This window comes from Scyliorhinus torazame, chromosome 15 (assembly GCF_047496885.1).
Source record: "Scyliorhinus torazame isolate Kashiwa2021f chromosome 15, sScyTor2.1, whole genome shotgun sequence".
In the NCBI taxonomy this organism is placed as follows: Eukaryota; Metazoa; Chordata; class Chondrichthyes; order Carcharhiniformes; family Scyliorhinidae; genus Scyliorhinus; species Scyliorhinus torazame.
The window spans coordinates 99,636,614-99,662,488 of NC_092721.1; the positions used below are offsets into that span (position 1 = coordinate 99,636,614).

The following is a 25,875-nucleotide window of genomic DNA, read 5'->3' on the forward strand; positions in this document are numbered from 1 at the left end:
TGGTTTAACATTTAATTCATTCACTTATGTTACAATCCCAGTTAATATATTGGACAGGAAGATCCCAGATTGGAATTGTGGCTCAAAAGATCATAACTACGTTGAGGAAACAGAGTCACAGGGCTGCTAATTAGTTTTAACAACAAAAAGACATTTGTTAAACATGAAAAGAAACAATGATACAATACTCCTTTACTTTCTCCTCCCCACCATGCCCTGAGCTTAACAATTACACACAGACTTTAAGACCATAAGACATAGGAGCGGAAGTAAGGCCATTCGGCCCATCGAGTCCACTCCACCATTTAAGATTAACATGAAGCTACAGTGGTCTCATTAGTACACTTTTTAAAAAATCATATAGATTGGCTGTGGTCAAACCCACACTCCACTCTGAACCGAAGTTAGTATCTGTGAATTTCTCCTCCAAATCTCTTCTCTTCTCCCCCCCCCCCCCCCACCAGATGATAAGTCACATGAGTTTCCAACCTCCATTCCTTAATTTTATTTTGTGATAAGATTTTCCATTAACAGCTTGCATTCCAAAATCCAATCCATGTTTTCCAAAGGACTCTGTTGAACAGTGCATCTCTTCCACTTCTACCAGCAACTCCCTACTTTTAGGATTTTTTGTCTTGATGCTTTTACACAAATTCCAATTTCCAACCACTAATTGACCCACAGTTATTTCAATTAATGTCTTACAAGCTGCAGTAAGATATCACAAACCTTGGAATGGCTTCAGATATAAGAACTAGGAGCAGGAAATTCAGCCCCTGGAGCCTGCTCCACCATTCAATATGATCATGGCTGATCTTATCTCGGCTTCAACCCCACTTTTATGCCCGTTCTCCATAGCCCTTCAACCCATTAATTAAAAATCTATCTGTCTCAGTCCTGTCATTCACTGCACTCTTTGGTAGTGAATTCCAAAGATTAACAACCCTTACAGAGAAATAGTTTCTCCTCCTCTCAAAATCTGTTGCCCCTTATCCTAAAACTATGACATCTCGTTCTAGGTTGCTCCACAAGAGGAACATCTGCTCTACATCTACTTTGTCACTACCTTTTATCATATTGTGTACCTCAATTAGATCTCCCCTAATTCTTCTAAACTTGAGAGAGTATAGGCCTAAAGTGCTCAATCTCTCATCATTAGATGACCCTCTCATCTCTGGAATCAATCGAGTGAGCCTCCACTGCAACTGCATCCCCCCTCAAGGGAACTAAAACTGTACAGTACTCCAGGTGTGGTCTCAGCAATGCCTTGTACAGTTGCAGCAGCACTTCCCTACTTTTGCCATCGGTATCAAAATTCCATTTGCCTTCCTTGTTACCTGCTGTACCTGCCTCTTCATGTGCGAGGACCCCCAGGTCCCTCTGCACCGAAGCATCTGGCATTGCTCTTTCTTTAAATAATGTTATCTTTCTGCTTTTCCAACCAAAGTGGATAACCTCCTGTTTATCCACATTAAACTCCTATCTGCCAAATTGTGGCCCATTCACCTAACCTATCCATATCCAATAGTAGATTTCTTATTTCTTCTTTATACTTACTACCCACCTATTTTAATGGCATCTATAGTACCTTCTATCCCTGCATCTAAGTCATTAATATATATTGTAAATAGTTGGGGCCCAAGGACTGAACCCTGTGGCCCGTCACTAGTTATATCTTGCCAACCAGAAAGAGACCATTTAGCCTTCTGGCGGTTAATCAGTGCTCTATCCAAGCTAATAAATTACCCCTAATCCCATGTGATCTTACCTTGCGAATTAACATTTTTTGAGGCACTTTATCAGATGCCTTCTGGAAATCCAGATATATTACATCTGTAAGATCCCAATTATCTACTTGGTTTGTTACTTATTCCTGATTCTCATTAACCAGCTCCTCTTATAGTTCAGTAACTTGAAGTGAACAGCATCTTATTCTGCTCCCACTTTGTTCCTTTTAACTTGAGGCTCCCTGGAAGCTCCCCTTTATTTCTCTAGGTTCCTTAAATAGCTGTCTTTTAGATTTCTGGCACTGATTTTTTTTACCATTGCTCCATTGTATGGCTCTTCTTCTAGCAAAGTTGAGAGAGATGTTCCCTGTCTTGCTGCCTGTCACCAACTGCTGTAGCTTCCAACTAAAACTAAAGAACAAAGGCTTTATTCCTCACAAGGGCCTCTAGTTGCTAAGCAACTATATTTATTCTTCATTCCATAACTCTCTCACAATAGAATCCCAGTTGGAATGAAACCAACTCCATACAAACGCCTTTATCCAGCATAAATACAGCAAAACTACAGGTCCCTTCCAGGCACAGAAACATCAAATTAAACCCACCTAAACTATACCTTATTTCTAATGTTTACCAGTACAAATATAAATCCCTTAAAATTACCTTTGGTTTCCTAACACTTGAATGTGCCTTCCTAAGTTCCTTCCTGTATTTATCCCCTGAATCCTTAAATTTTCCAAGGTGCCTCATAGGAATATTTTTAATATTGGGTCAGATGATCAAAAATAAGTATATTTTAATGAGCGTCTTAAAGAGGAAAGCAGAGTAGGGAGGGAATTCCTGAGCTTGAGGCTTGGGCAACTGAAGACACGACTGACAATGTTGGAGCAGTTAAACTGACAGAATTAGGCGAAATGCAGATATATGGGAGGATTTTGGGGTTGGAAAAGATTACAGATATGAGGAGTGGAAAGGCCATGGTGGGATTTGAAAACTAGGATGAGAGTTTTAATGTTGCTTGACAGGTAGCCAAAGTAAGTTAGGCACAGGGATGATAAGAGGCATGGGACTTCTGCAACTGGAGACACTGGTGGCAGAATTCTGGGTGGTCTCAAGGGCACGGAAACTAGAATATGAGAGACTAGCTGGAGTGTGTTGGAATAGTCCAGTCGAGAGATGGCTAAGGCACGCAGGATAGGGTTTTGTGAACAGATGAACTGAGATGGGTGAAGTCAGACAATGAACTGGAGGTGGAAATAGGCAGTTTTAGTGATCGCACAGAAGGTCCTCATTGGATCAATAGTAATGCCAAGGAGGCAAAGAGACCGGCTTAAGTTTAATCTTAGACTATTGCCAGGATCGGTCAGTAGCTCTGGAATAAAGTTTAAAGTGGGAGCTAAAATCACTGGCTTCATTCCTTCATATTTTTTTAAAATATAAATTTAGAGTGCCCAATTCTTTTTTTTCCAGTTAAGGGACAATTTAGCGTGGCCAATCCACCTACCCTGCACATCATTGGGTTGTGGTGGTGAGACCCACGCAGACACTGGGAGAATGTGCAAACTCCGCACGGACAATGACCCAGGGCCGGGATACAAACCCGGATCCTCAGCGCCGCATTCTCCGTGCTAACCACTGCACCACATGCAGCCCTTCATTCTTCATATTTAATGGGAGGAATTTTCTGCTCACCAGTACTGGATAATTTAGCTGCAGTGGAGGTCTCTGGGGTATTGATAAAGGTGTTGAGGGTACCGGTGAATTCAAATGTTATGCCTTTGGATGTTGTCACTAAGGGACAGCGTGTGGATGAAAATTGGGCAGGGGCTAAGCATAGAACATTGGGGGGGGACAGCGATACTGTGCGCGCAGGAAGTGAAGCTATTGAAAATAATACTCTGGCTATATTATGTAAGAATGGAACCAGCTGGATGACAGTGGAGAAGCATTGGAGGAGGATAGTGTGGTCAGTCATGTCAAAGGTTTCAGACAGGTCGTGAAGGACAAGAAACAAAGTTTACCTTTGTCACAGTTATTCTAGCATGCCTTCAGAGCCATTTTGGTCATGTGACAGGAGCAGAAACTTGATTGGACGTATTCAAATTTGGGGTTCCCGGAGAAATCGGAATGGATTTGGGAGGCTGAAGGATGAAGGGTGCTGTGGGAGTGGGGTGATGACGGCAGATGTAAAGGAGAGGGATCACACTGGAGAGAGCCATTTATAATGGATAACATGGGTGCCAGGATTGGGCTATTTAGTGGGAATACAGTACAGGAATACAGGAGGTAGGACTCAGACAAGATGGCATGAGGAGATAGGAGAGAAAGATGCTCGGGCAGAGGAAGCATTACAGGCAGTTTAGCTAGGTGAACTAGTGGAAGGAAGAGATGTGGCGGAGGAGATTGATGGAATTGTTTTCACCTTCATGACAAAAGTTTATTAGCTGCTCATGCATGTTGGAGGTGAGTATGGCGAGGCAGGGAAGATTAGATTAAGTAGATGAAAGACGCTGGGGGTTATCTTTGCACTCTAGGATTATCCTGGAATAGTTTTAGAAGATGAGAACCGGACCTGATAGTGGTCCAGACAGATTTGACGGTGGATGGCTGTACATATCCTTTCAAGTCAATGTCCTTGGACTTGCGGGAGTGGCAATGAGAACCGTACTAGGAGAATGTCCAGGGTGAGGCCTGGACATCAAAAGCAGAGGTGAGGCTGTCATTGAGTAAATCAGTAGCTGCAAAAATGTTTCAATGAAAGGAGGACCATAGGCTAGATATTTAGTTATTGATAGTAAAACTGAATTGAGGGATAGTTTTTTTTTCAGGCATGGAATCCAATATGTAACAGTAACCACTAACGTGTGATTCAATATTTCTTTTGCGAAATGCTGACTTTGGTTCACTGAAGTAAGCCAGTTCTAATCTTGGCCAGACACCAGAAATTAGTTGACATGTCCAAACATATTCAAGCAGCATTTGAAGTGCTTTTATTTTGAATTTAAATCACAATCTATGAGCAGGGGCTGGTTTAGCACAGGGCTAAAGAGCTGGCTTTGAAAGCAGACCAAAGCAGGCCAGCAGCACGGTTCAATTCCCGTACCAGCCTCCCCGAACAGGCGCCGGAATGTGTCGACTAGGGGCTTTTCACAGTCACTTCATTTAAAGCTTACTTGTGACAATAAGCGATTTTCATTTCATTTCATTTAATAAAGAAGCAACTGAGATAGTATTTGTAGTGAATTAACTGTGCACAATGATGACTTGCACTTATTAATGCCATTGATACAGCATTAGTATTTGTAGTGAATTAACTGACTGCAATTGTACAATGAAAAACTGATGTCTATCGAAGGGAATATTTGGGGAGGATATTGTACTGGAAAAGCCTACAGAGCTGAGGGTGTAGTACTAGAGATTCTGAGGCCATGAATAAAATTGTAAACCAGGAAAATACCTTCAGCTTCTCATCTCCCCCAGATACCTAATGTAGGTCAGCAAAGAAATTCTCGATATAATTATATTACTCAGCTGGGCGGGGGGAGGGGAGAAACAATGATTGCCTTGTAGCCAGATTGTTCGTTCTTTAAAAAGTATGGTAGTGATGGTAAATCAACAGTAGAGAATGATGAAGAAATTTTCAAGGTTGTGCAAGATAGTATTTGATGAGTCCCTGTGAATAATGATTAAAACTGAGGACCGCAAGATTGCCATGAAATGGATGCATGTGAATTGTGGATCATTTACTTTAAATGGGTGGAATAGACGAAAGGAGGTCAGAGAAAACAGAAGAACTCTGGTGAGATAGTTTGCAGGGTAAAAGGAAACCAGTTGTATAAAGTGATCTGTATGATTATCTAGTGTAGTTTTCTAAGATAGTCAAGGAATAAACAGTTATCATGGAATATTTAAATAACGATCATACAGCCGGGAGCATGCATTTACGCTAACATTATTATTTAGGACTGTTCAGAGAGTTTTTCTTCACATGAAAGGATAGACATAATTGATTTCAGGAAGGATAGGGGAGGGAATCCCTGTAAACCTTTTTAAGAAACAAGTGAATGGGCTAAATGGTTTTCCTTTACTGCAGCAAACGCACACAATCTATTGGTCAATAGTTTCTAAAGCACAAGCTTGACGTACCTTTGGTATAGAAATGGCTATTGTGGGCAGCACAGTGGTTAGCACTGTTGCTTCACAGCGCCAGCGTCCCAGGTTTGTTTCCCGGCTTGGGTCACACTGTGGAATCTGCACGTTTTCCCCGTGTCTGCATGGGTTTCCTCCCATGTGTCCCGAAAGACGTGCTTGTTAGGTGAATTGAACATTCTGAATTCCCCCTCTGAAGCGACATGGGGATTTTCACAGTAACTTCATTGCAGTGTTAATGTAAGCCTAAGAATGATTATTGTTATTCTGACAGCAGCTGTTAACCTGCTCTGAGGAAGTCTGAATGTTCCTCAACTGAATTATGGGTACTAAATTCATGGTCTTTCTAAATGTAAAACACACATGCATGATCTCTAGTGCAGTCATAGTGTCGGGGGATTGAGATGAGGAAAAGCAGTGAGCAGGAAAGAGACCATATTTTTAAAATTGTTCCCCTGTTAAATCTCCTGGTAACCTACACAGTAGTAATTGATTTTGGTTGGATGCTCATTTCATCTGATCAATGGGGGTAAATTTACTTGTAGCTGAAAATGCATTTTTAAAATGTGAGGTGTTAATGTTAAAAATGCAATGAATTTCAGCTAGGCTAAGTTCATTGTCTGAAATTGTTGAACTCAGTTCAGTGAGCTTTAAAGTGCCTAAGTTGGAAGATGAGGTGAGGAAGATGAGGTGAAGTACTCCCAGTTTATGTTGGGGTTTCAGTGGAACATTTTAGCTGGCCAAGGGCAAATGCGAGCACAGAGCAAAATGGTGAACTGAAGTGACAGGAAGGTCAGGTCATGCTTGTTGATTTAACGAAGTTGCGGCAAAACAGTCACCAACTCTGCTTCTTGAGGCAACAGTTCTGAGTTTGGGAGACCAAATGCAGAGTGGGTGACTGCTTTGCCTCATCTTCCAACTTAGACACTTTACAGCCCTCTGAAGTGAGTTCAACAATTTCAGTCAATGAACTTTGTCTTCCATTTTAAATCCTTTCTCCCCCCCCCCCCCCCCCCCCCAAACCAAGTGCTAGTGTGTATCTTGTTCTCATGTTTTTTCTTTCCGACAGTGCTGACCCTTCTTACTGATATTAACACCTGTGGGACCCTTCTTACTGATATTAACACCTGTGGACCAAGCGTTAGGGTGTGATTTAACGGGGCGGGGGGCGTGCAGAAAGTCCTGCTTTGGGCACATCTAGCGGGGTGTTTCTCGGTGCCTGAAGCAGCAAGAATGACCCACTATCGAACAAGTGTTTGTTTTCGTCTCGGTGAGGAACGCCCCGCTGAGGCCGCACTTAGCTTCATTTTGAGCTCGTCAGTGCAGGAAGAGATCGGGGGCCATTTTTAAATGCCACCCCAATCTCGCGACTCCCCATCCTCCGCATCACCGCCGTGGCCTCTGGAACGCCCCAACTTACCTGTTAGGGGGTCCTCGAACCCCCTCACCCCACCTCATAAGGGCAGGGAAAACCCAGGTGTGATCCCTGGTTGGCAGTGCCTGGGTGGCAGCAGGAGTGCCAGGGTACCACCCTACCCAGAGCCTGACTATCTGGGTGCTCCCAGGTGCCATTATGCCTGTTCCATGTTTGTGTGGACCAGTCCTAAATTACGCCATGGCAAAGTCTCCCAGGCGTGTGCATTCGTTCCCAGGCTTCGGGAGAATCGGACACCCACATATTTAATAAGCCTAATGGCTCACTAAATAAGTAAGTCTGGACCTCACCCGGCAAGGGAGAGATCTGGTTAGATCTCGAGATGTTCGAAGTGTAAATTTAAAGGTCTCGCCGCATGACCGAGTCAGCTGCGACGAGGCCGTTCAATCACACACTTGGCATACTATCATTGCCACTCTCTTTGTTTGTGTTCCATGACATGGCAAGAGTCAAGGATGTCTTGGAGCTGCTGCAGGACATTCTGGGGGGGGTGGGTGAACAACCAGCTGTCATGGTGCACATAGGCACCAACGATACCGGAAAAAAATGGGATGAGGTCCTACAAGCTGAATTCAGGGAGTTAGGAGTTAAACTAAAAAGTAGGACCTCAGAGGTAGTAATCTCAGGATTGCTACCAGTGCAGGATAGATAGGATGAATGCATGGCTTGAGAGATGGTGCAAGACGGAGGGTTCAAATTCCTGGGGCATTGGAACCAGTTCTGGTGGAGGTCGGACCACTACAAACCGGATGGTCTGCACCTGGGCAGAGACTGGAACCGATGTCCTGGGGGGGGGGGGGGGAATTTCCTCGTGCTGTTGGGAAGGGTTTAAACTAATGAGGCAGGGGAATGGGAACCGATGCAGGAAGTCGGAGGGCAGTAAAACGGGGCCAGAAATAAAAAGCAGTAAGGGGGAAAGTGTAAGACAGAGAAGCCATAGTCAAAAATCAAAAAGGGCCACAGTACAGAGTACAGTGACTGAGGAGAGGTGAAAAGGGAGGTGGCCAAGGCAGGATTGAGGGTGTTGTACCTAACTGCGCGCAGTATGTGGAGCAAGGGAAATGAGCTTGTTGCGCACATTGAAATTGGCCGGTACGATGGTGTGGGCATCACAGAGATGTGGCTGCAAGGGGATCAGGGCTGGGATCTAAATATCCAAGGATATATGTCCTATCGAAAGGTCAGGCAAATGGGCAAAGGGGGCAGGGTTGCATTGTTAGTAAGGAATGCAGTTAAATCAATAGCAAGGAGCAATATAGGATCAGAAGGCATAGAATCTCTTGTGGGTAAAGTTGAGGAATCGCAAAGGTAAAAAGACACTGATGGGAGTTATGTACAGGCCCCCTAGCAGTAGTCAGGATGTGGGGCAGAAAATAAATCCGGAGATAGAAAAGGCATGTAAAAAAGGCAATATTACAATAATCATGGGGAACTTCAATATGCAGGTGGACTGGGAAAGTCAGGTTAGTAGTGGATCCCAAGAAATGGAATTTGTGGAATGTCTAAGAGATGTTTTTTTGGAGCAGCTTGTGACAGAGCCTACTAGGGAACAGGCAATTCTGGATTTGGTGATGTGTAATGAGGCAGACTTAATTAGGGAACTTAAGATGAAGAAACCCTTAGGGAGCAGTGACCACAATATGAAAGAATTTACCCTGCAGTTTGAGAGGGAGAAGCTGTAGTCAGATGTAACGGTATTACAATTAAATAAGGGTAATTACAAAGACATGAGGGAGGAGCTGGCCAGAGTTGATTGGAAAAGGAGCCTAGCAGGGAAGACTGGAACAGCAATGGCCGGAGTTTTTGGGGGTTATTAAGGAGGCACAACAGAAATTCATCCCAAGGAGGAGGAAACATGCTAAACATGCTAAGGGGAGGACAAGGCATCCATGGCTGACGAGGGATGTCAAGGACAACATAAAGGCTAAAGAAAAACCATACAAAGTGGTGCGAATTAGTGGGAAATCAGAGGATTGGGAAGCCTTTAAAAGCGAGCAGAGGACAACTAAAAAAGCAATAACGGGGGTGAAGATTAGGTATGAGTGCAAACTAGCTAGTAATGTAAAGGAAGATAGGAAGAGATTTTTTCAATATATAAAAGGTAAGCGAGAGGCAAAAATAGACAATTGGACCACTAGATAATGTGGCTGGAGAAGTATAATAGGAAACAAAGAAATGGCAGACTAACTGAATAGTTACTTTGCATCAGTCTTCACGGTGGAAGACACCAGTGCTCCAGGGGGCAGAGGCGAGTGCAGTGATCATTACTAAGGAGACGGTGCTCGGGGAAACTGAAGGGTCAGAAGGTGGATAGGTCACCTGGACCGGATGGGCTACATCCCAGGGTCCTAAAAGAGATAGCTGAGGAAACTGTGGAGGCATTAGTGATGATCTTTCAGGAATCACTGGAGGCAGGAAAGGTCCCGGAGGACTGGAAGGTGGCTAATGTAACACTACTGTTTAAGAAGGGAGGGAGGCAGAAGACGGGAAATTATAGGCCGGTTAGCCTGACTTCGGTCATTGATAAGATTTTAGAGGCCGGTTAACTTGACTTCGGTCATTGGAAAGATTTTAGAGTCTGTTATTAAAGATGAGACCGCGAAGCACTTGGAAGTGCATGGTAAAAATAGGACTGAGTCAGCATGGCTTTGTCAAAGGGAGGTCGTGTCTGACAAACCTGTTGGGAGTACTTTGAGGGGGTAACAAGCAAGTTAGACAAAGTAGAACCAGTGGATGTGATTTATTTAGATTTCCAGAAGGCCTTTGACAAGGTGCCGCATAGGAGACTGTTAAATAAGTTAAGAGCTCATGGTGTTCAGGCTAAAATCCTGGCATGGATAGAGGATTGGCTGACTGGCAGAAGGCAAAGAGTGGGGAGAAAGGGGTCTTTTTCATGGCAGCCGGTGACTAGTGGTGTGCCTCAGGGGTCTGTGCTGGGACCACAACTTTTTACAATATACATGAATGATCTGGAAGAAGGTCCTGAAGGCACTGTTGCTAAGTTTGCAGATGATACAAAGATCTGTAGAGGGACAGGTAGTGATGAGGAAGCAAGGGGGCTGCAGAAGGACTTGGACAAGCCAGGCGAGTGGGTAATGAAGTGGCAAATGAAATCCAATGTGGAAAATGTACAGTTATGCACTTTTGAAGGAGGAATTTAGGCATAGACTATTTTCTAAATGGGGAATTGCTTAGGAATGCAGAAGTACAAAGGGACTTTGGAGTCCTTGCTCATGATTCTTTTAAGGTTAATGTGCAGGTTCAGTCGGCAGTTAAGAAGGCAAATGCAATGTTAGCATTTATGTCAAGAGGGCTAGAACACAAGACCAGGGATGTACTTCTGAGGCTGTGTAAGGCTCTGGTCAGACCCCATTTGGAGTATTGTGAGCAGTTTTGGGCCCCATATCTAAGAAAGGATGTGCTGGCCTTGGAAAGGGTCCACAGGAGATTCACGAGAATGATTCCTGGAATGAAGAACTTGTCGTATGAGGAACGTTTGAGGACTCTGGGTCTGTTCTCGTTGGAGTTTAGAAAGATGAGGGGGGAATCTTATTGAAACTTACAAGATACTGCGAGGCCTGGATAGAGTGGATGTGGAGAGGATGTTTCCACTTGTAGGAAAAACTAGAACCCGAGGGCACAATCTCAGACTAAAGGGACGATTCTTCAAAACCAAGATGAGGAGGAATTTCTTCAGCCAGAGGATGGTGAATCTGGAACTCTTTGCCACAGAAGATTGTGGAGGCCAATTCACTGAGTGTCTTTAAGACCGAGATAGATAGGTTCTTGAATAATAAGGGGATCAGGGGTTAATAAAGGGATCAGGGGTTATGGGGAGAAGGCAGGAGAATGGGGATGAGAAAATATCAGCCACGATTGAATGGCGGAGCAGACTCGATTGGCCAAGTGGCCTAATTCTGCTCCTATGTGTTATGGTCTATGCAACCGTGCTTAGAATTTAGATGAGGAAGAAATGTGTGGGGAGGGTTCTGAATAAGGAGGTATAACCAATGCCCCCAATGGATTGGGAAATGCCTCTGCCCGAGTCTCATTATACGCACACCAAGAATAATTTTATGTTGAAGTCATTAACTGGGGGGCTAGGACAGGAGTAGGCTGAGGTGTATTGTGGGGGGCTAGGACCGGAGTAGGCTTGAGGTATATTGGGAGGGACAATGTTGAGCTGCATTTCAGAAATAGATGCTGCTGTCCATGTTTGAAAATGGTACTTATTCAGCATTTTCATGTGGTGTTCTTGGCTCAAATTGTAATGCTTGTTCAGGTGCAGTTGATTTCTAATATTCGTGTTTGCAACATGGGAACTGTTCTAATGGCTTTTTTCTTTCCTCCCTATCCTTTATTAGCCTTTTGCAGAGACCCTACAAACCTAACTTGGACTTTGTGAAAACAATAAATACTGTACAGAAATCTTGGACAGCGACGGTTTACAAAGAGTATGAAAAACTCACCATTCGAGACCTGGTTAAGCGAGCCGGTGGTCAGAACTCCAGGGTCCCTAGGTAGGTTTTGTAATGCTGTGAAACAACGAGATGTAAATTCTGCAGTCAGCGTTGTGTTTCTCCTCCATGCCCAATTACTATGTAGAATTATTGCCGTGCCTGTCTCGCCCAACCTTCTGTCTCGTGCCAGGAACGATCCAGGCATCGCAGCAATTTGAGCCCCTGCACTCCAGGCCAGCAGAGTCAGATTGAAGAAGGACATGCTCCCTTTTTTTTTTACTGCACTAGCTGCTGCAACAGATAAATTTAAACATCCATTGAAATTGATAAGTGAGAGAGAAGGTAGGCCAGAGAGCAGGTAAGTGGCTAGGATTTGGTAGTCGGGGGCGGGTGGAAAGAGAATCGGAGGTGGGGGTGGTCAGACACTATGGTTGGAGGGAGCTGCATCTACAAGGGAGTGTGATAGAAAACACTCCTTTTCATAAATGAGTGCAACTCCAGCAACACCCGAGCTTGATACCATCCAAGGTGCACCTTAATTTGGCATTCATTCCCCCCACCACTGACGTGAAAGGTGGCAGCAGTGTATGTTAAAGATGCCCTGCAGGAACTCACCAAGGCTCCTTCGACAGCAGCTTCCAAACCCATTACCGTTGTCATGTCGAAGGGCAATTGACACCCACCACCTGGCGGTTCCCCTCCAGTTACTCACCACCCTGACTTGGAAATATATCGCCACTCCTTCACCATTGCTGGATCAAAATACTGGAACACCCTCCCTTAACAGCTCAGTGGGTGTACCTACACCTCAAACTGCAACAATTCGAGAAGACGGCTCACCACCAGCCTGTAGAGGGCAATTGGGGATGGGCAATAAATGCTGGCCTAGCCAGCGATGCCCCCATCCGGTGAATGAATTCTTAAAATTGTTCCATGTGGCATAAAATGGCAACATGGAAACAGGCTAGATGGGCCAACCAATGTATTGATCAGTATTAGTTCTAGCTCACTCTCTCTACTCTGTACAAATATTCTTATCTCCTTTCCTTCAGTGGACAATATTCTTGCATATTGAAGTGGTCTCTGTTTCAGACATTAAACAACTCTCCTATTAATAAAAAAAAACCTGTGCACTACAACAAATCTTCTTTGCACTAACTCTCCTACATCGAATCTTGTTTGGAGCGTGTTTGCTGGAATCTACATCTATTCATATGTGGGAGCATAGCCAGGCATTGTGTCTTTTTGAATTAAACAAATGACTGGGTACAATGATTGGTGCATTTGCCATTGCAAAGCCTTGACTGACCAATCAACTTGCCAAAAAAAAACGCATCCTTTTCTCATGCAGTATAGATTGTTGCCCCCTTTGGAAATTTAGCATTCTTGCTTCTGTTCTGATGAGTGGAAGAACCAAAACTTTGACAGCTTCCCTTTTTTTCAGCAATACCTATTATAAGTTCACTTTTATACCCTATTTTTCACCATAAAGCCCACTATTCTTGTTAGCTTTTCTATCGTCTTTTGTGTCTTTCTACTTGGGCATTAATGTGTTGCAAACATAAGCCCCTAATTCCCTCTTCTGTTCCACAATACCCAGCTTTCCCTCATTCAAAGTGTTTTATCTTTCACCAAAATGTACCACTTTGCATTTACTGACATTGTAGGAATACAAATCTGCTGCTTGAGGAAGAGCTCTTAGAAGTTTTGTTCCCATCTCTGTTTACTCCCTCCTTATCTCAGTCATTGGATAATTTAAATCCCTATGATATTTTTACTCTCCTCCATGCTCTCTTGCATAAAATTAATCTTCCATTTTCCAAATTGCAGGGGTCTGTGGGTCCAACCCAGCATATAACTATTATTTTTTTGTGGGGGAAACCAGTCTCTCATTGTTTTCTGCCTAACCCTTAGTTAACCTCTTCCCCTCTCCAGGTCTCTCTCTCTTCACTAATGTTGCCATTCCTCCAATATTCTGTCCCCTTCCAAAAGTATTGTAAAGATAGACTTGTATTTCACTACCTCGGGACTTTCCGAAATGCTATGCAGCCAATTAAAATGTTCTGGAAGCTTAGTCACAATTATAATGTATAGCCTTATATGTTTGTTTTCCACACCCACTTAATTTGGAAACCATAATATCACTAGGGTGATATAGATTTACTGACAATAATTTTCTAGTTTAAAAAAAAATATATATATATTTATTAAAGTTTTTTAAACACGATTTTTCTCCCTTTGCACTGAGCAAGATATATACATGGCAAAATGGTATATTTACGTAGCTTTGTACACTGGCTTTCTCCCGCGCGTGCCAGTTTCCCCAACCCTTCATGTTATCTCTTGCTCATCCCCCCCCCCCCCCCCCCCCCCCCCCCCCCCCCCCCACTCTAGGGGGCTTTGCCTCCTTCCACATTAGCAAGATCCGTCGCCGGGCTACTAGGGACGCAAAGGCCAGAATGCTGGCCTCTTTCGCCTCCTGCGCTCCTGGCTCGTCGTCTACTCCAAATATTGCTAGCCCCCAGCTTGGCTTGACCCGGACTTTCACCACCTGAGATATTGCTCCCGCCACTCTTCTCCAGAACCCGTCCAGTGCCAGGCATGACCAAAACATGTGGACATGGTTCGCCGGGCTCCCTGAGCGCCTTCCACATCTGTCCTCTACCCCAAAGAACCTACTCAACCTCGCCCCCGTCAAGTACGCTCTGTGGACCACCTTAAATTGTATCAGGCTGAGCCTGGCACACGAGGAGGAGGAATTAACCCTACCTAGGGCATCAGCCCACAGACCTTCCTCAATCTCCTCCCCCAGCCCAATGCCAGCTCTGGAACCCCCCCGTCCATCCCTCCCGGGACAAACCGGTGGTTACCCCACCACACCGAGGCTCCCATTGCACCCCTATGCCGTCTCCACTGGCCCCAGATCCTTAGCGTTGCCGCCACCACTGGACTCGTGGTGTACCTTGTCGGCGAGAGCGGCAGCGGTGCCGTCACCAACGCCCCCAGGCTTGTTCCTTTACAGGACGCCATCTCCATCCTCTTCCATGCCGCCCCCTCTCCCTCCATCACCCACTTGCGGATCATCGCCACATTTACTGCCCAGTAGTAGCTCCCTAGGTTTGGCAGCGCCAACCCTCCTCGGTCCCTACTTCGTTCCAGGAACGCTCTCCTTACCCTTGGGGTCCTATTCGCCCACACAAACCCCATTATACTCCTACCTACTCTCTTGAAAAAGGCCTTGGTGATCACGATGGGAATGCACTGAAACACAAACAGAAACCTCGGGAGGACCACCATTTTGACCGACTGCACTCTACCCGCCAGCGAGAGCGGTAACATGTCCCATCTTTTGAAGTCCTCCTCCATTTGCTCCACCAAACTTGTCAGATTCAGTTTATGTAGGGCCCCCCAACTCCTGGCTATCTGGATCCCCAGATACCGAAAGCTTCCCTCCGCCCTCAGCGGTAGGTCTCCTATCCCTCTTTCTTGGTCCCCTGCCTGTAATACAAAGAGCTCACTCTTCCCTACATTGAGCTTATAGCCCGAAAACTCCCCAAACTCCCTTAGAGTCTGCATGACCTCCACCATCCCCTCCACTGGATCCGCCACGTACAACAACAGGTCATCCGCATATCGCGACACCCGATGCTCTTCTCCCCCTCGGACCACCTCCCTCCATTCATTAGACTCCCTCAATGACATGGCCAAGGGTTCGATCGCCAATGCGAACAACAGGGGGCATCCCTGCCTCGTTCCTCGGTACAGCCGAAAGTACTCCGACCTCCGCCGGTTTGTCACTGCACTCGCCACTGGGGCTCTGTAAAGGAGCATAACCCAACTGATAAACCCTCCCCCGAACCCAAACCTACGCAGCACCTCCCAGAGGTACTCCCACTCTACTCGGTCAAAGACCTTCTCCGCATCCATAGCTGCCGCACATTAGTGTTTAATTGCCTGTCCATTACGAATCCCGTCTGGTCCTCGTGGATCACCCCCGGGACACAGTCCTCGATCCTCGTGGCCAGCACTTTTGCCAACAACTTGGCATCCACATTGAGGAGCGAGATCGGCCTGTACGATCCACATTGCAGTGGGTCCTTATCCCGCTTTAGGATCAAAGAAATTGTCGCTTCCGACATTGTTGGGGGCAGGGTCCCCTCCTCTCTTGCCTCATTAAAGGTCCTCACTAGTAGCGGGGCTAACAGGTCTACGTACTTCCTGTAGAACTCCACCGGGAACCCGTCCGGTCCCGGGGCCTTTCCTGCCTGCATACTCCCCAAAGCTTTGCTCAGCTCCTCCAACCCAATTGGTGCCCCCAAACCAGCCACCTCTTGCTCCTCCACCCTCGGGAATCTCAGTTGGCCTAGGAATCGTCTCATCCACTCTTCCCCCGCTGGGGGCTGGGATCTGTACAGCTCTTCATAAAAGGCCTTGAATACCTCATTTATTTTCGTCGCACTCCGAACCATGGCTCCCCTTCCATCTTTGACTCCCCCTATTTCCCTTGCTGCAGTCCTCTTACGGAGCTGGTGTGCCAGCATCTGACTAGCCTTTTCCCCATACTCGTAGGTCGCCCCCTGCGCCTTGCTCCACTGTGTCTCCGCCTTCCCTGTGGTCAACAGGCCAAACTCCATCTGGAGCCGTCGTCTTTCCCCAAGTAATCTCTCCTCCGGGGCCTCTGCGTATCTCCTGTCCACTCTCAAAATCTCCCACACTAACCTCTCCCTTTCCATGCCCTCTGTCTTCTCCCTATGAGCCCTGATGGAGATTAGCTCTCCCCTGATCACCGCCTTCAACGCCTCCCATACCACACCCACCCGCACCTCCCCGTTGTCGTTGGCCTCCAAGTACCTTTCTATACACCCCCTCACCTTCCCACACACCACCTCATCTGCCAGCAGTCCCACATCCAGCCGCCACAACGGGCGTTGGTCCCTCTCCTCTCCCAGCCCCAGTTTCACCCAGTGCGGGGCGTGATCCGAAACGGCTATGGCTGGATACTCCGTCCCCTCCACCCTCGGGATGAGCGCCCTGCCCAGAACAAAAAAATCTATCCGGGAGTAGGCTTTGTGCACATGGGAGAAGAAAGAAAATTCCCTGGCCTGCGGTCTTGCAAACCTCCATGGGTCCACTCCCCCCATCTGATCCATAAACCCCCTAAGCACCTTGGCTGCCGCCAGCCTCTTTCCAGTCCTTGATCTGGAGCGGTCCAGTGCTGGGTCCAACACTGTATTGAAGTCCCCTCCCATTATCAGGCCCCCTACCTCCAGGTCCGGAATGCGCCCCAACATGCGCTTCATGAATCCAGCATCATCCCAGTTCGGGGCGTATACATTTACCAACATCACCCACGTCCCTTGCAACCTACCACTCGCCATCACATATCTCCCTCCATTATCCACTACGATAGTCTTGGCCTCAAATGACACACGCTTTCCCACCAATATTGCCACCCCTCTATTCTTCGCGTCCAGACCCGAGTGAAATACCTGTCCTACACATCCCTTTCTTAACCTGACCTGGTCCGCCACCTTCAGGTGTGTCTCTTGAAGCATAACCACGTCTGCCTTCAGTCCCTTTAAGTGCGTAAACACTCGAGCCCTCTTCACCGGCCCATTCAGGCCCCTCGCGTTCCACGTTAGCAGCCGGATTGGAGGGGCTCTCACCCCCCATCCCCTCCGCCGACTAGCCATCTCCTTTTCTGGGCCAGTCCTGTGCCCACGTCTCCCTCGCCCTCCAGTTCCCCAGCCGGGGGACCCCCGTCCCGACCACCTCTTCTGTGCCCCATTCCCTTTCGGCCAGTGCAGCAACAACCCCCCCCCCCCCCCCCCTCCTCCCCCTCCCCCTGCTAGACCCCGTCTAGCTTTTTTGCTCCCCCCATATCACTCCCGTAAGTCAGCTGACACCTGCTGACCCCGGCTTCCCCCGCCATCCCTTTGACCTCCCCGTGTGGGAGTCTCCCAATCAATATACGTCCCTTCGTTCCCCTTCCCGCCTTTCTCCCCGCGCGCGGTAAAAAAAAAACACGCTTTCCAGAGCCTGCCCCGCCCCCTCTGGCGCAGCTCCTGTTGCGGCCTTGTCTCTCTCCCCCAGCCCATGTAACATTTCCTGCGCGTGACTGACCCCCTATATACAACAACCATCACACATCAACCCTCAAACATCCCCCCCCACCCTCACAAACCCTCAGTTAGAGTCCAACTTTTCAGTTTGTAAGAAGGTCCACGCCTCTTCAGGCGTTTCAAAGTAATAGTGTTGGTCCTTGTATGTGACACACAGTCGCGCTGGCTGCAGCATTCTGAATTTCACTCCTTTCCGGTGCAACACTGCTTTGGCCCGGTGGAAACCTGCTCTACGCTTTGCAACCTCCGTGCTCCAGTCCGGGTATATTCGGATCTCTGCATTGTCCCACTTACTGCTCCGCTCCTTCTTGGCCCATTTCAGGACCCTCTCTCTGTCCGTGAACCGGTGAAATCTCACCACCATCGCCCATGGCGGCTCATTTGCCTTGGGCTTCCTCGCCAGCACCCGGTGTGCCCCGTCCAGCTCCAGCGACCTCTAAGGGGCCTCCGCACCCATCATCGCCCTGATCATCGTGCCCGCGTATGCCATGGCATCGGCCCCGTCCACTCCTTCTGGGAGAGCCAGGATCCGCAGATTCTTTCTCCTCGACCTGCTCTCCAGGTCTTCCCGCCCACCTCTTGTGTAGCGCCTCGTGCTGCTCCACTCTCACCGCCAGGCCCAAGAGCTCGTCCTCATTCTCACTCACTCTTTTCTGTACCTCCTGGATCTTCACCTCGTGGGCTTTTGGGTTATCCCTAGTCCTTCAATTACCGCCAGCATAGGCGCCAGCATCTCCTTGCGCAGCTCCTCGAAGCAGCGCTTGATGAATTCCTGCAGCTCCGGCCCACGCTCCGCTTTGTCCCCGGCTGCAGCCATTTTGATTTCTTTCCCTCGCTTCTCCCGCTGTTCCAATGCCGCTTTTTTGACCGTTGCACTTCTGGTCTGGTCCATAAAGGTTGGAGGGGGACCTCTCTCTTCCCTTCCCCACGGGTTGCCTTCGAAAAAATTCCGTTGGGGCTCCTCCAATGAGCCCGAAAGTCCGTAATAGCGGGAGCTGCCGAATCGTGCGGCTTAGCTCCGCATAGCCGCAATGGGAAGTCACTAATTTTCTAGTTTAATTCCCACTGATCATTGCAATATATGGGGCGGGATTCTCCCGTACCCAGCGGGGCGGGGGGTCCCAGCGGGACGGAGTGGCGTGAACCACTCCGGCGTCGGGCCGCCCCACAGGTGCGAAATCCTCCGCACCTTTAGGGGTTAGGCCTGCACCTTTAGGGCGAGGCCAGCCCCGGAGTGGTTGGCGCCCCGTTGGCTGGCTTGGAAGGCCTTTGGCGCCACGCCAGCCGGGGCCAAAGGGACTCCGACGGCCGGCGCAAGTCCACGCATGCGCGGGAGCGTCAGCGGCTGCTGACGTCATCCCCGCGCATGCACGGGGGGGGGGGGGGTTCACCTACGCGTCTGCCATGGCGGAGGCTGATGGTCGGTGCGTAGGAAAAGAGTGCCCGCACGGCACAGGCCCGCCCGCGGATGGGTGGGCCCCGATCGCGGGCCAGGTCACTGTGGGGGCATCCCCAGGGACCAGATCGCCACCCCCCCCCCCCCCCCCCCCCCCGGACCCCAGAGCCCGCCCGCGCCGCCAGAACCCGCCGGTAAGGGACCTGGTTTAATTTACGCCAGTGGGACTGGCATAGAAGCAGTGGGACTTCGGCCCATTGCGGGCCGGAGAATCACCGGGGGAGGCCGCCGACCGCCCCTGCCTAATCTCTGGTGACTGAGAAGCTGGCGGGGGCGGGATTCACGCCGCCCCCACCCCCCCTCCTCTTCTTTCCCCCCCCCCGGCTATTCTCCAACCCCCCCCCCGGCTATTCTCCGACCCGGCGGGGGGTCGGAGAATCCCGCCCCTCAACCTCCTCTTTTTCTTTTAAAACAGCTAATTTTCCCTTGTTCGGTCAAGTTATTCCTTTTGTGCTTAACGGGTCAGTTAAGAGTTTTGTTCCTTTATTGCTTCTGTATGATAACTTCTGTACATCTATCTCCTCTATTCTACCTTTTTTACTGCTTTTACTTCACCCTTTTCTCCCAACCCTTCCTGTCTAATTTAAATTACCCTTCACTGTTTCTTCTACCGTTTCCTGTTTAGGTTTCACTGCCATCTTCCCCAGAACAGGTGCCAGTGCCCATAAAACATAAACCATCTTCATGTCACTACTACTATAGTCATTGTAGAATCCAACAAAGAGACGCATTGGAATGCACGATAGGATGTAATAAACACCCGTTTATTCATTTATGCACATCCAACTCTGCTCACCCTCTCTGACCTGCATCCAGGTCGGGATTTAAATACAATGAGGCTCCCCCTTGTTAACGGGAAACCCTGCCCTGTTTTACAGGTGGTCACGGGGACCCAGATGGTGCATAACCAGTGACCTCCGAAGGGGTCATCTAAGATTCTCTCTTCTCTCTTTCCCCCGGCCTACAAAGTCCTGAAACATCCACATCCATTGATTTCATCTGTGTTCCGTTCACGTTCACATTCCCCAGAGTAAGACACTGAGCTCTTTTTTTTTTTTTTTTTGTTGTTGTTGTATCGGCTGGCGGGCCATCGGGCAAAGTCTGAAAAGATGATGTGATGGACTCTGGATAACTGTGGATTTGGTTGGGTCCGTTTCTTGATGCCAGCGCCGTGACTGACTGGTGTGGTGACTATTCTTGGCGATGAGGGTGCTGGCGGTATCTTGGAGAGGGTGAGGCGCCTCAATGTGTTGGCATGTGGTATCCTTGTGCCAGGGCAGTGTTCCATGAGGAGATGATGGCGTTGTGGTATTGTCACTAGATTAGTAAACCAGAAACCCAGGGTAATGGTCTGGGGACCTGGGTTCGAATCCTGCCACTGCAGATGGTGAAATCTCAATTCAATAAAAATCAGAATTAAAAGTCTAATTATGACCATGAAAACATTATCGATTGTCGTAAAAACCCATCTGGTTTACTCTTGTCCTTTTAGGGTAGGAAATCTGCTATCCTTACCTGGTCTGTCCTACATGTGACTCTCGACCCACAGCAATGTGGTTAACTCTGAACTGCCCCCTTGTGGGCAATTAGGGATGGGCAATAAATGTGGCCCAGCCTGCGACACCCACATCCCATGAACGTGTCTAATAGGAAAGTCCACTGTTGGACCTTGGCCGACGTGATCGGGTAATCACGCGATCCTCTTTTTATAATAATAATTAATTATGATAATAAAATAAGGGGGTGGCTTGTTGGCGGTGTAGACCATGAACGCCAGTGTTAGACGTACCTGGTGGAATTTGTGAATCCCTTCACTAATGTTGCCATTCCTCCAATATTCTGTCAGGCCTTCCTTCTCAATTTGGGTGTAATCGCGCTCTGCGCGGCAAGCGTTCGGGATGCGAATGCTATGGATCATTCCGATCCATCGTGGGAGCAGTGTGTGAGGAGAGCCCCCAACTCGTAAGGCAAAGTGTCACATGTTAACAGAAGTGGCTTGGCAGGGTCAAAGTGGGTGCGTAGCTTCTCAGAGGGCAGTTTCCGTTTCACCTCTGAATGCCTTGTGGAGGGGCCTACTCCCAAGGGGTCCCCTTCAAATATCGGTGAGGTGGGCTGAGCAGTGTTGCCAAGTTTGGGATAAACTTCCCATCGTACTTGACTAATCCTAAGAAGGAGCGCAACTCTGTCTGATCTCCTGGGATGGGTGCCTGCTTGATAGCTTGCACCTTGTCTTTCACCAGGTGTAGGCCATTTCTGTCTACCCAATACCTCCAAGTAGCTGATCTCGAGGGTGGGGGGGGGGGGGTGGGTGAGGTTCACTGAAGAGCACTTTCCTCTTTGGAGGCTGACACCGGCCTACTCAAACCGCCGGAGGACCGCAGCCAAATGTTCCTTGTCCTTGTCGGAGGCCCCAATAATAAGGACGTCGTCCATATACAGGGCCACTATGGGTAGACCCGCCGGGCGTTCTCTTGCAAGCTGATGAAACACCGAATAGCAACCTGGTGTACTTGTACATCCCCCTGTGGGTATTAATGGTAAAAAAAATGCCTGGAACAAGGGTCCAGACCAACTGTAAACCTCTTTCCTCCACTGAGCTTGGCACAAAGGTCCTCTGTGTGGAACCGGGTAGCGGTCTAGGCTGGAGACACTGTTCACTGTCACCTTGTAATCATCTGCATAATCACACAGACCCGTTAATGGTGCCTCAATCTTTGGCAAAGATCCCTGGGAATTTCACCTGGGGAATCTTGTCACTGGAGTAAAGGCCTTGACTAAGTGGTCCTGTGATGCAGTGCCGGCGGTAGCTCCACTTCAGCCTCGTTGCCAGTGTAGAATCTAACAAAGAGACACAGGAACATATGATAGGATGTACTGAGCATAGGTTTATTCGATATACACAGCTAACTCTCCTCGCCCCCTAGTGTCACTGTCGTGGTTTAAATACAATGAGGTTCCCCCTTGTTTTACTGGACTAGTTTATGCTCCGTGGTGATCACGGGCATCCGAATGGTGCATACCCAGTGACCTCTGAGGGAGTCATAACAGTCATATTGAATTTCCTAACCATGCCTATTCCAGCAGATGGCTGGAGGAGCGAATACCACTCTTGGATGTCTGCATCTAAGGCTGATTTTGAAATTCAGTTGCTGGACTTCAGACCTATCTTTCTTATACCTGACTGAGAAATGGACCATGACTGACTGCTCTCCTTTTTCTAGGCTTCTTTTTCAAGACTCTTAATCACAGCACTGGACTAGTGTCCTAATGCCTAGCAATTTAGTCTCCTACTGTATTCTAACTGCCTGTTTTGTCTTTAAATTTAGATCCTTAATTCTAAACCTTGACCTCTTCTGAAGTGCTCCTTCCTAAGCTGTTGGTTCCTATATTTAACCTTGACTGTTGTATGATTCCTCTTTTCCGTGTTCCAAGATGCTCCCTACCATTCATTCAGGGATTGGGCTTTGCCGGCTAGGCCAGCATTTACTGCCTATCCTTAATTGCCGTTTAGATGTGGTGAGTTGCTTTCTTGAGCCCTGGGGCAGTGTGGTGTAGGTACACCCACAGAGCTGTTGGGGCGTTCCAACATGATCAGGGAGTTCCAGGATGACCAGTGAAGAAACATTGAGATATTTCAAAGTGAGAATGGGGAGTGGCTTGGAGGAGAACTTCCAGGTGGTGATGTACCTGCTGCACTAGTCCTTCTAGATGGTAGTGGTCTTCGGGTTGGAAGGTGCTGCCGAAGGAATCTTGGTGAGTTCCTGCAGTGTATAGTGTAGAACCTACACACTGCATCCACTGTGTGTCAGTGAATGTGGAAGCAGTGCCAATCAAGCAATCTGCTTTGTCCTGGATGATCTCTAACTGCTGTCATTGGAGCTATTCCATTAGTACATTGGCCGTGCTGCACAGCTCAATGGATGGTGTTCTCCATGTGGAAACGAAGGACTGTGTTGTGGTCACTCCTATTCATACTGTCATGGATGGATGCATTTGTGGCAGGCAAGCTGGTGAGGGTGAGGTAAAGTATGCTTTTCCCTCTTGGTTCCCTCCCCACCTGTCGCAGTTCCAGTCTAGCAGCTTTGACTGTTCGGATTTGACCAGATCGGTGGGTAGTCATGCCACCGAGCCACTCTTGGTGATGGACATTCTACTCTGTACATTGCATAGGAAGGAGCACTTCAGAGATGTCTAGTTTTAGAATGTATAAGCTTCATTCTGTGCCCTTGCCACCTTCAATGCTTCCTCCAAACGTTTTTCAACATGAGGGAGTACCGATCAGCTGAGGGGATGGGGTGGTGTGTGGTAATTAATGGCAGTTTAATTTGCCCATGTTTGACCTGATACCGTGAGATGTCTTGGGATCCGGAGTGGATGCAGAGGACTACCAGGGCAACCCCTTCCTGATCATATACAGTGTTGTCTAGGGCATTATCATACTCGTCTAGGGCATTATCATACTCACAGAATGCAGTCTCACGGCGCCAAGGCCCCAGGTTCGATCCCGGCTCTGGGTCACTGTCCGTGTGGAGTTTGCACATTCTCCCCGTGTTTGCGTGAGTTTCTCCCCCACAACACAAAAGATGTGCAGGGCAGGTGAATTGGACACGCTAAATTGTCCCTTAATTGGAAAAAATGAATTGGGTGCTCTAATTTTATTTTTTTTAAATCATACCTTACAGACAATGCTTGACTAGCCTGAGACAGTTTTGGCACAAGCCCCACCGATGTTAGTAAGGACAAATTTGCAAGGTCAACCGGGCTGGGTTTGCTGTTGTTTCCAGTAAGTAGGTGCTGGATGGTCTGTCTGGTTTCATTTTTGATGCAACTGAGTGGTTTGCTAGGCCATTTCAGAGGGCATTTAAGAGTTGACCACTCCTAGTGTCATTTTCTTTCAGGAAAAATAATTTACATCATTGTGTTTGGGTTAAGATAATTACAATAGTATTTACCTTGGGCATAAAATTATGATTCCAATTAAATGACGTTGAATTCTAAGTAGGGAGTAAAGCAGGGCGCTTTAATTCGAAATTGCTGAATAGTAATGAGATGTTTTTTAATAGACGTCCAAGACCTATGCTGGCGTCAGAGGAGGTACAGAAGCTTGCAATGTCTTTGCCAGAATCATGGGACTGGAGAAATGTTGCTGGAGTGAATTATGTTAGCCCTGTACGGAATCAAGGTACAGTCGTTCTACTTGAAAAATTACCTCTGTTATATGTTAATATTAAATCTTCTTTTAAAAAGTCTGAAATGCCCAATTGCTTATAAGGTACAATATTTCAAAATGTGGCTTGAACCCATTGCCAACTGGAAAAGATGGATCACGATCAGCATATTCCCTAGCGAGCTCCAATGTTTCACCAAAAACTATACTGAGGTTTATAAGCACTAGACCAGGAAAAGGGCACTGCAATTTCCCCTATTTAGACGGGAAGGCTCTGAATGTGGTTGATGAAAGTTAAACTTGCATTTATATTGACAATTAATGGGCATGTATGGCAACCGCAGCAAGATTATATAACATTTGTTTCTGGTGCTTGAAGGAGTAAAGCATTTCAAAAATAGCACTATGGGATCTTTGTCCAGGGGTTGGTATGTGGGCTTCAGAGGGACACCATTTGTTTTCAAAGGGCATGGATAAATTGATTCTAGGTGCTGGGATTTTATCTCCACTTAAGCAGGCAACTTCTTTACTTGATAGAATGTGGGGAAAGCTGATCTACCCTCAAAATAATTCCATTTGCTGTAACGTTTGCAAGCCATGGAGAACTAACTTTGCTGCCATGTGGATCTAACATTTAACAATTTTAATGTGTGCAGCAACTAAAAAATGTAAGAAATTCTCCATAAGATATGTTGACTTTCAATGCAGACAATTGGGAACCAATGCACAGTTAGCTAGAAGCGTAGCATCCTGCAGCTCTCTGTAAGTAACTCATTAGTATAGTTATGCATCATTCCATGAGCGGCTTTCACTTTGAAGTCCTAATTTTGGGAGAAGGTAATTACTGAAAGATTGTTCCAAGTGAAAACGAGTGAGTGGATCTGAGTCTGCAAATAATTGAAGCAGCCCATTCCAGAACTCTTACTTTTGGCTGAATGATGTGGAGATGGCTGAAGATCGAAGGCATGTTTACCATTCTTGGGCACTATTTCCATTAGACAGTGTGACAGAATATCTGAAAGGAGGTAAATTAGAATTTGAGACCGTTGACTAACTCCATAGGCTGGCTGTGTATGGTGTGCATAGAAGTCATTGCAGAAGTAGCTTGGCACCCGACTCGCTTGCTGACTTGAAGCTTGTGAATCCAGTTACCCATAGATGTTGTTACGTGGATGTGACTCCCCTTTTTTTAGTTGAGGCTATTGGTACTCTGATGGACGTGACAAAAAGGCTCAGTGTAGCTCATTTGCATGTTTTTTTATCCTCTTTTTAAAAACAGAAAGTTGGTAGGGTTTTCCAGCATCATGCCATATATCTTTGCCATGGTGGCAGTTTATCATGGTTACTTTTAGGAATTGG

The 25,875-nt window shown here is 47.4% G+C and overlaps 1 protein-coding gene across 1 annotated transcript in view; it reads left to right on the forward strand.

Moving 5' to 3' along the window:
- The window catches only part of ctsc (cathepsin C), a 41,735-nt gene that overhangs the window by 10,727 nt on the left and 5,133 nt on the right, over positions 1–25,875 (forward strand). The window contains exons 4-5 of the mRNA XM_072476474.1: positions 11,676–11,831; positions 24,413–24,531. Coding sequence (XP_072332575.1) covers positions 11,676–11,831; positions 24,413–24,531 — 275 coding nt within the window. The remainder of the gene's footprint in view (positions 1–11,675; positions 11,832–24,412; positions 24,532–25,875) is intronic.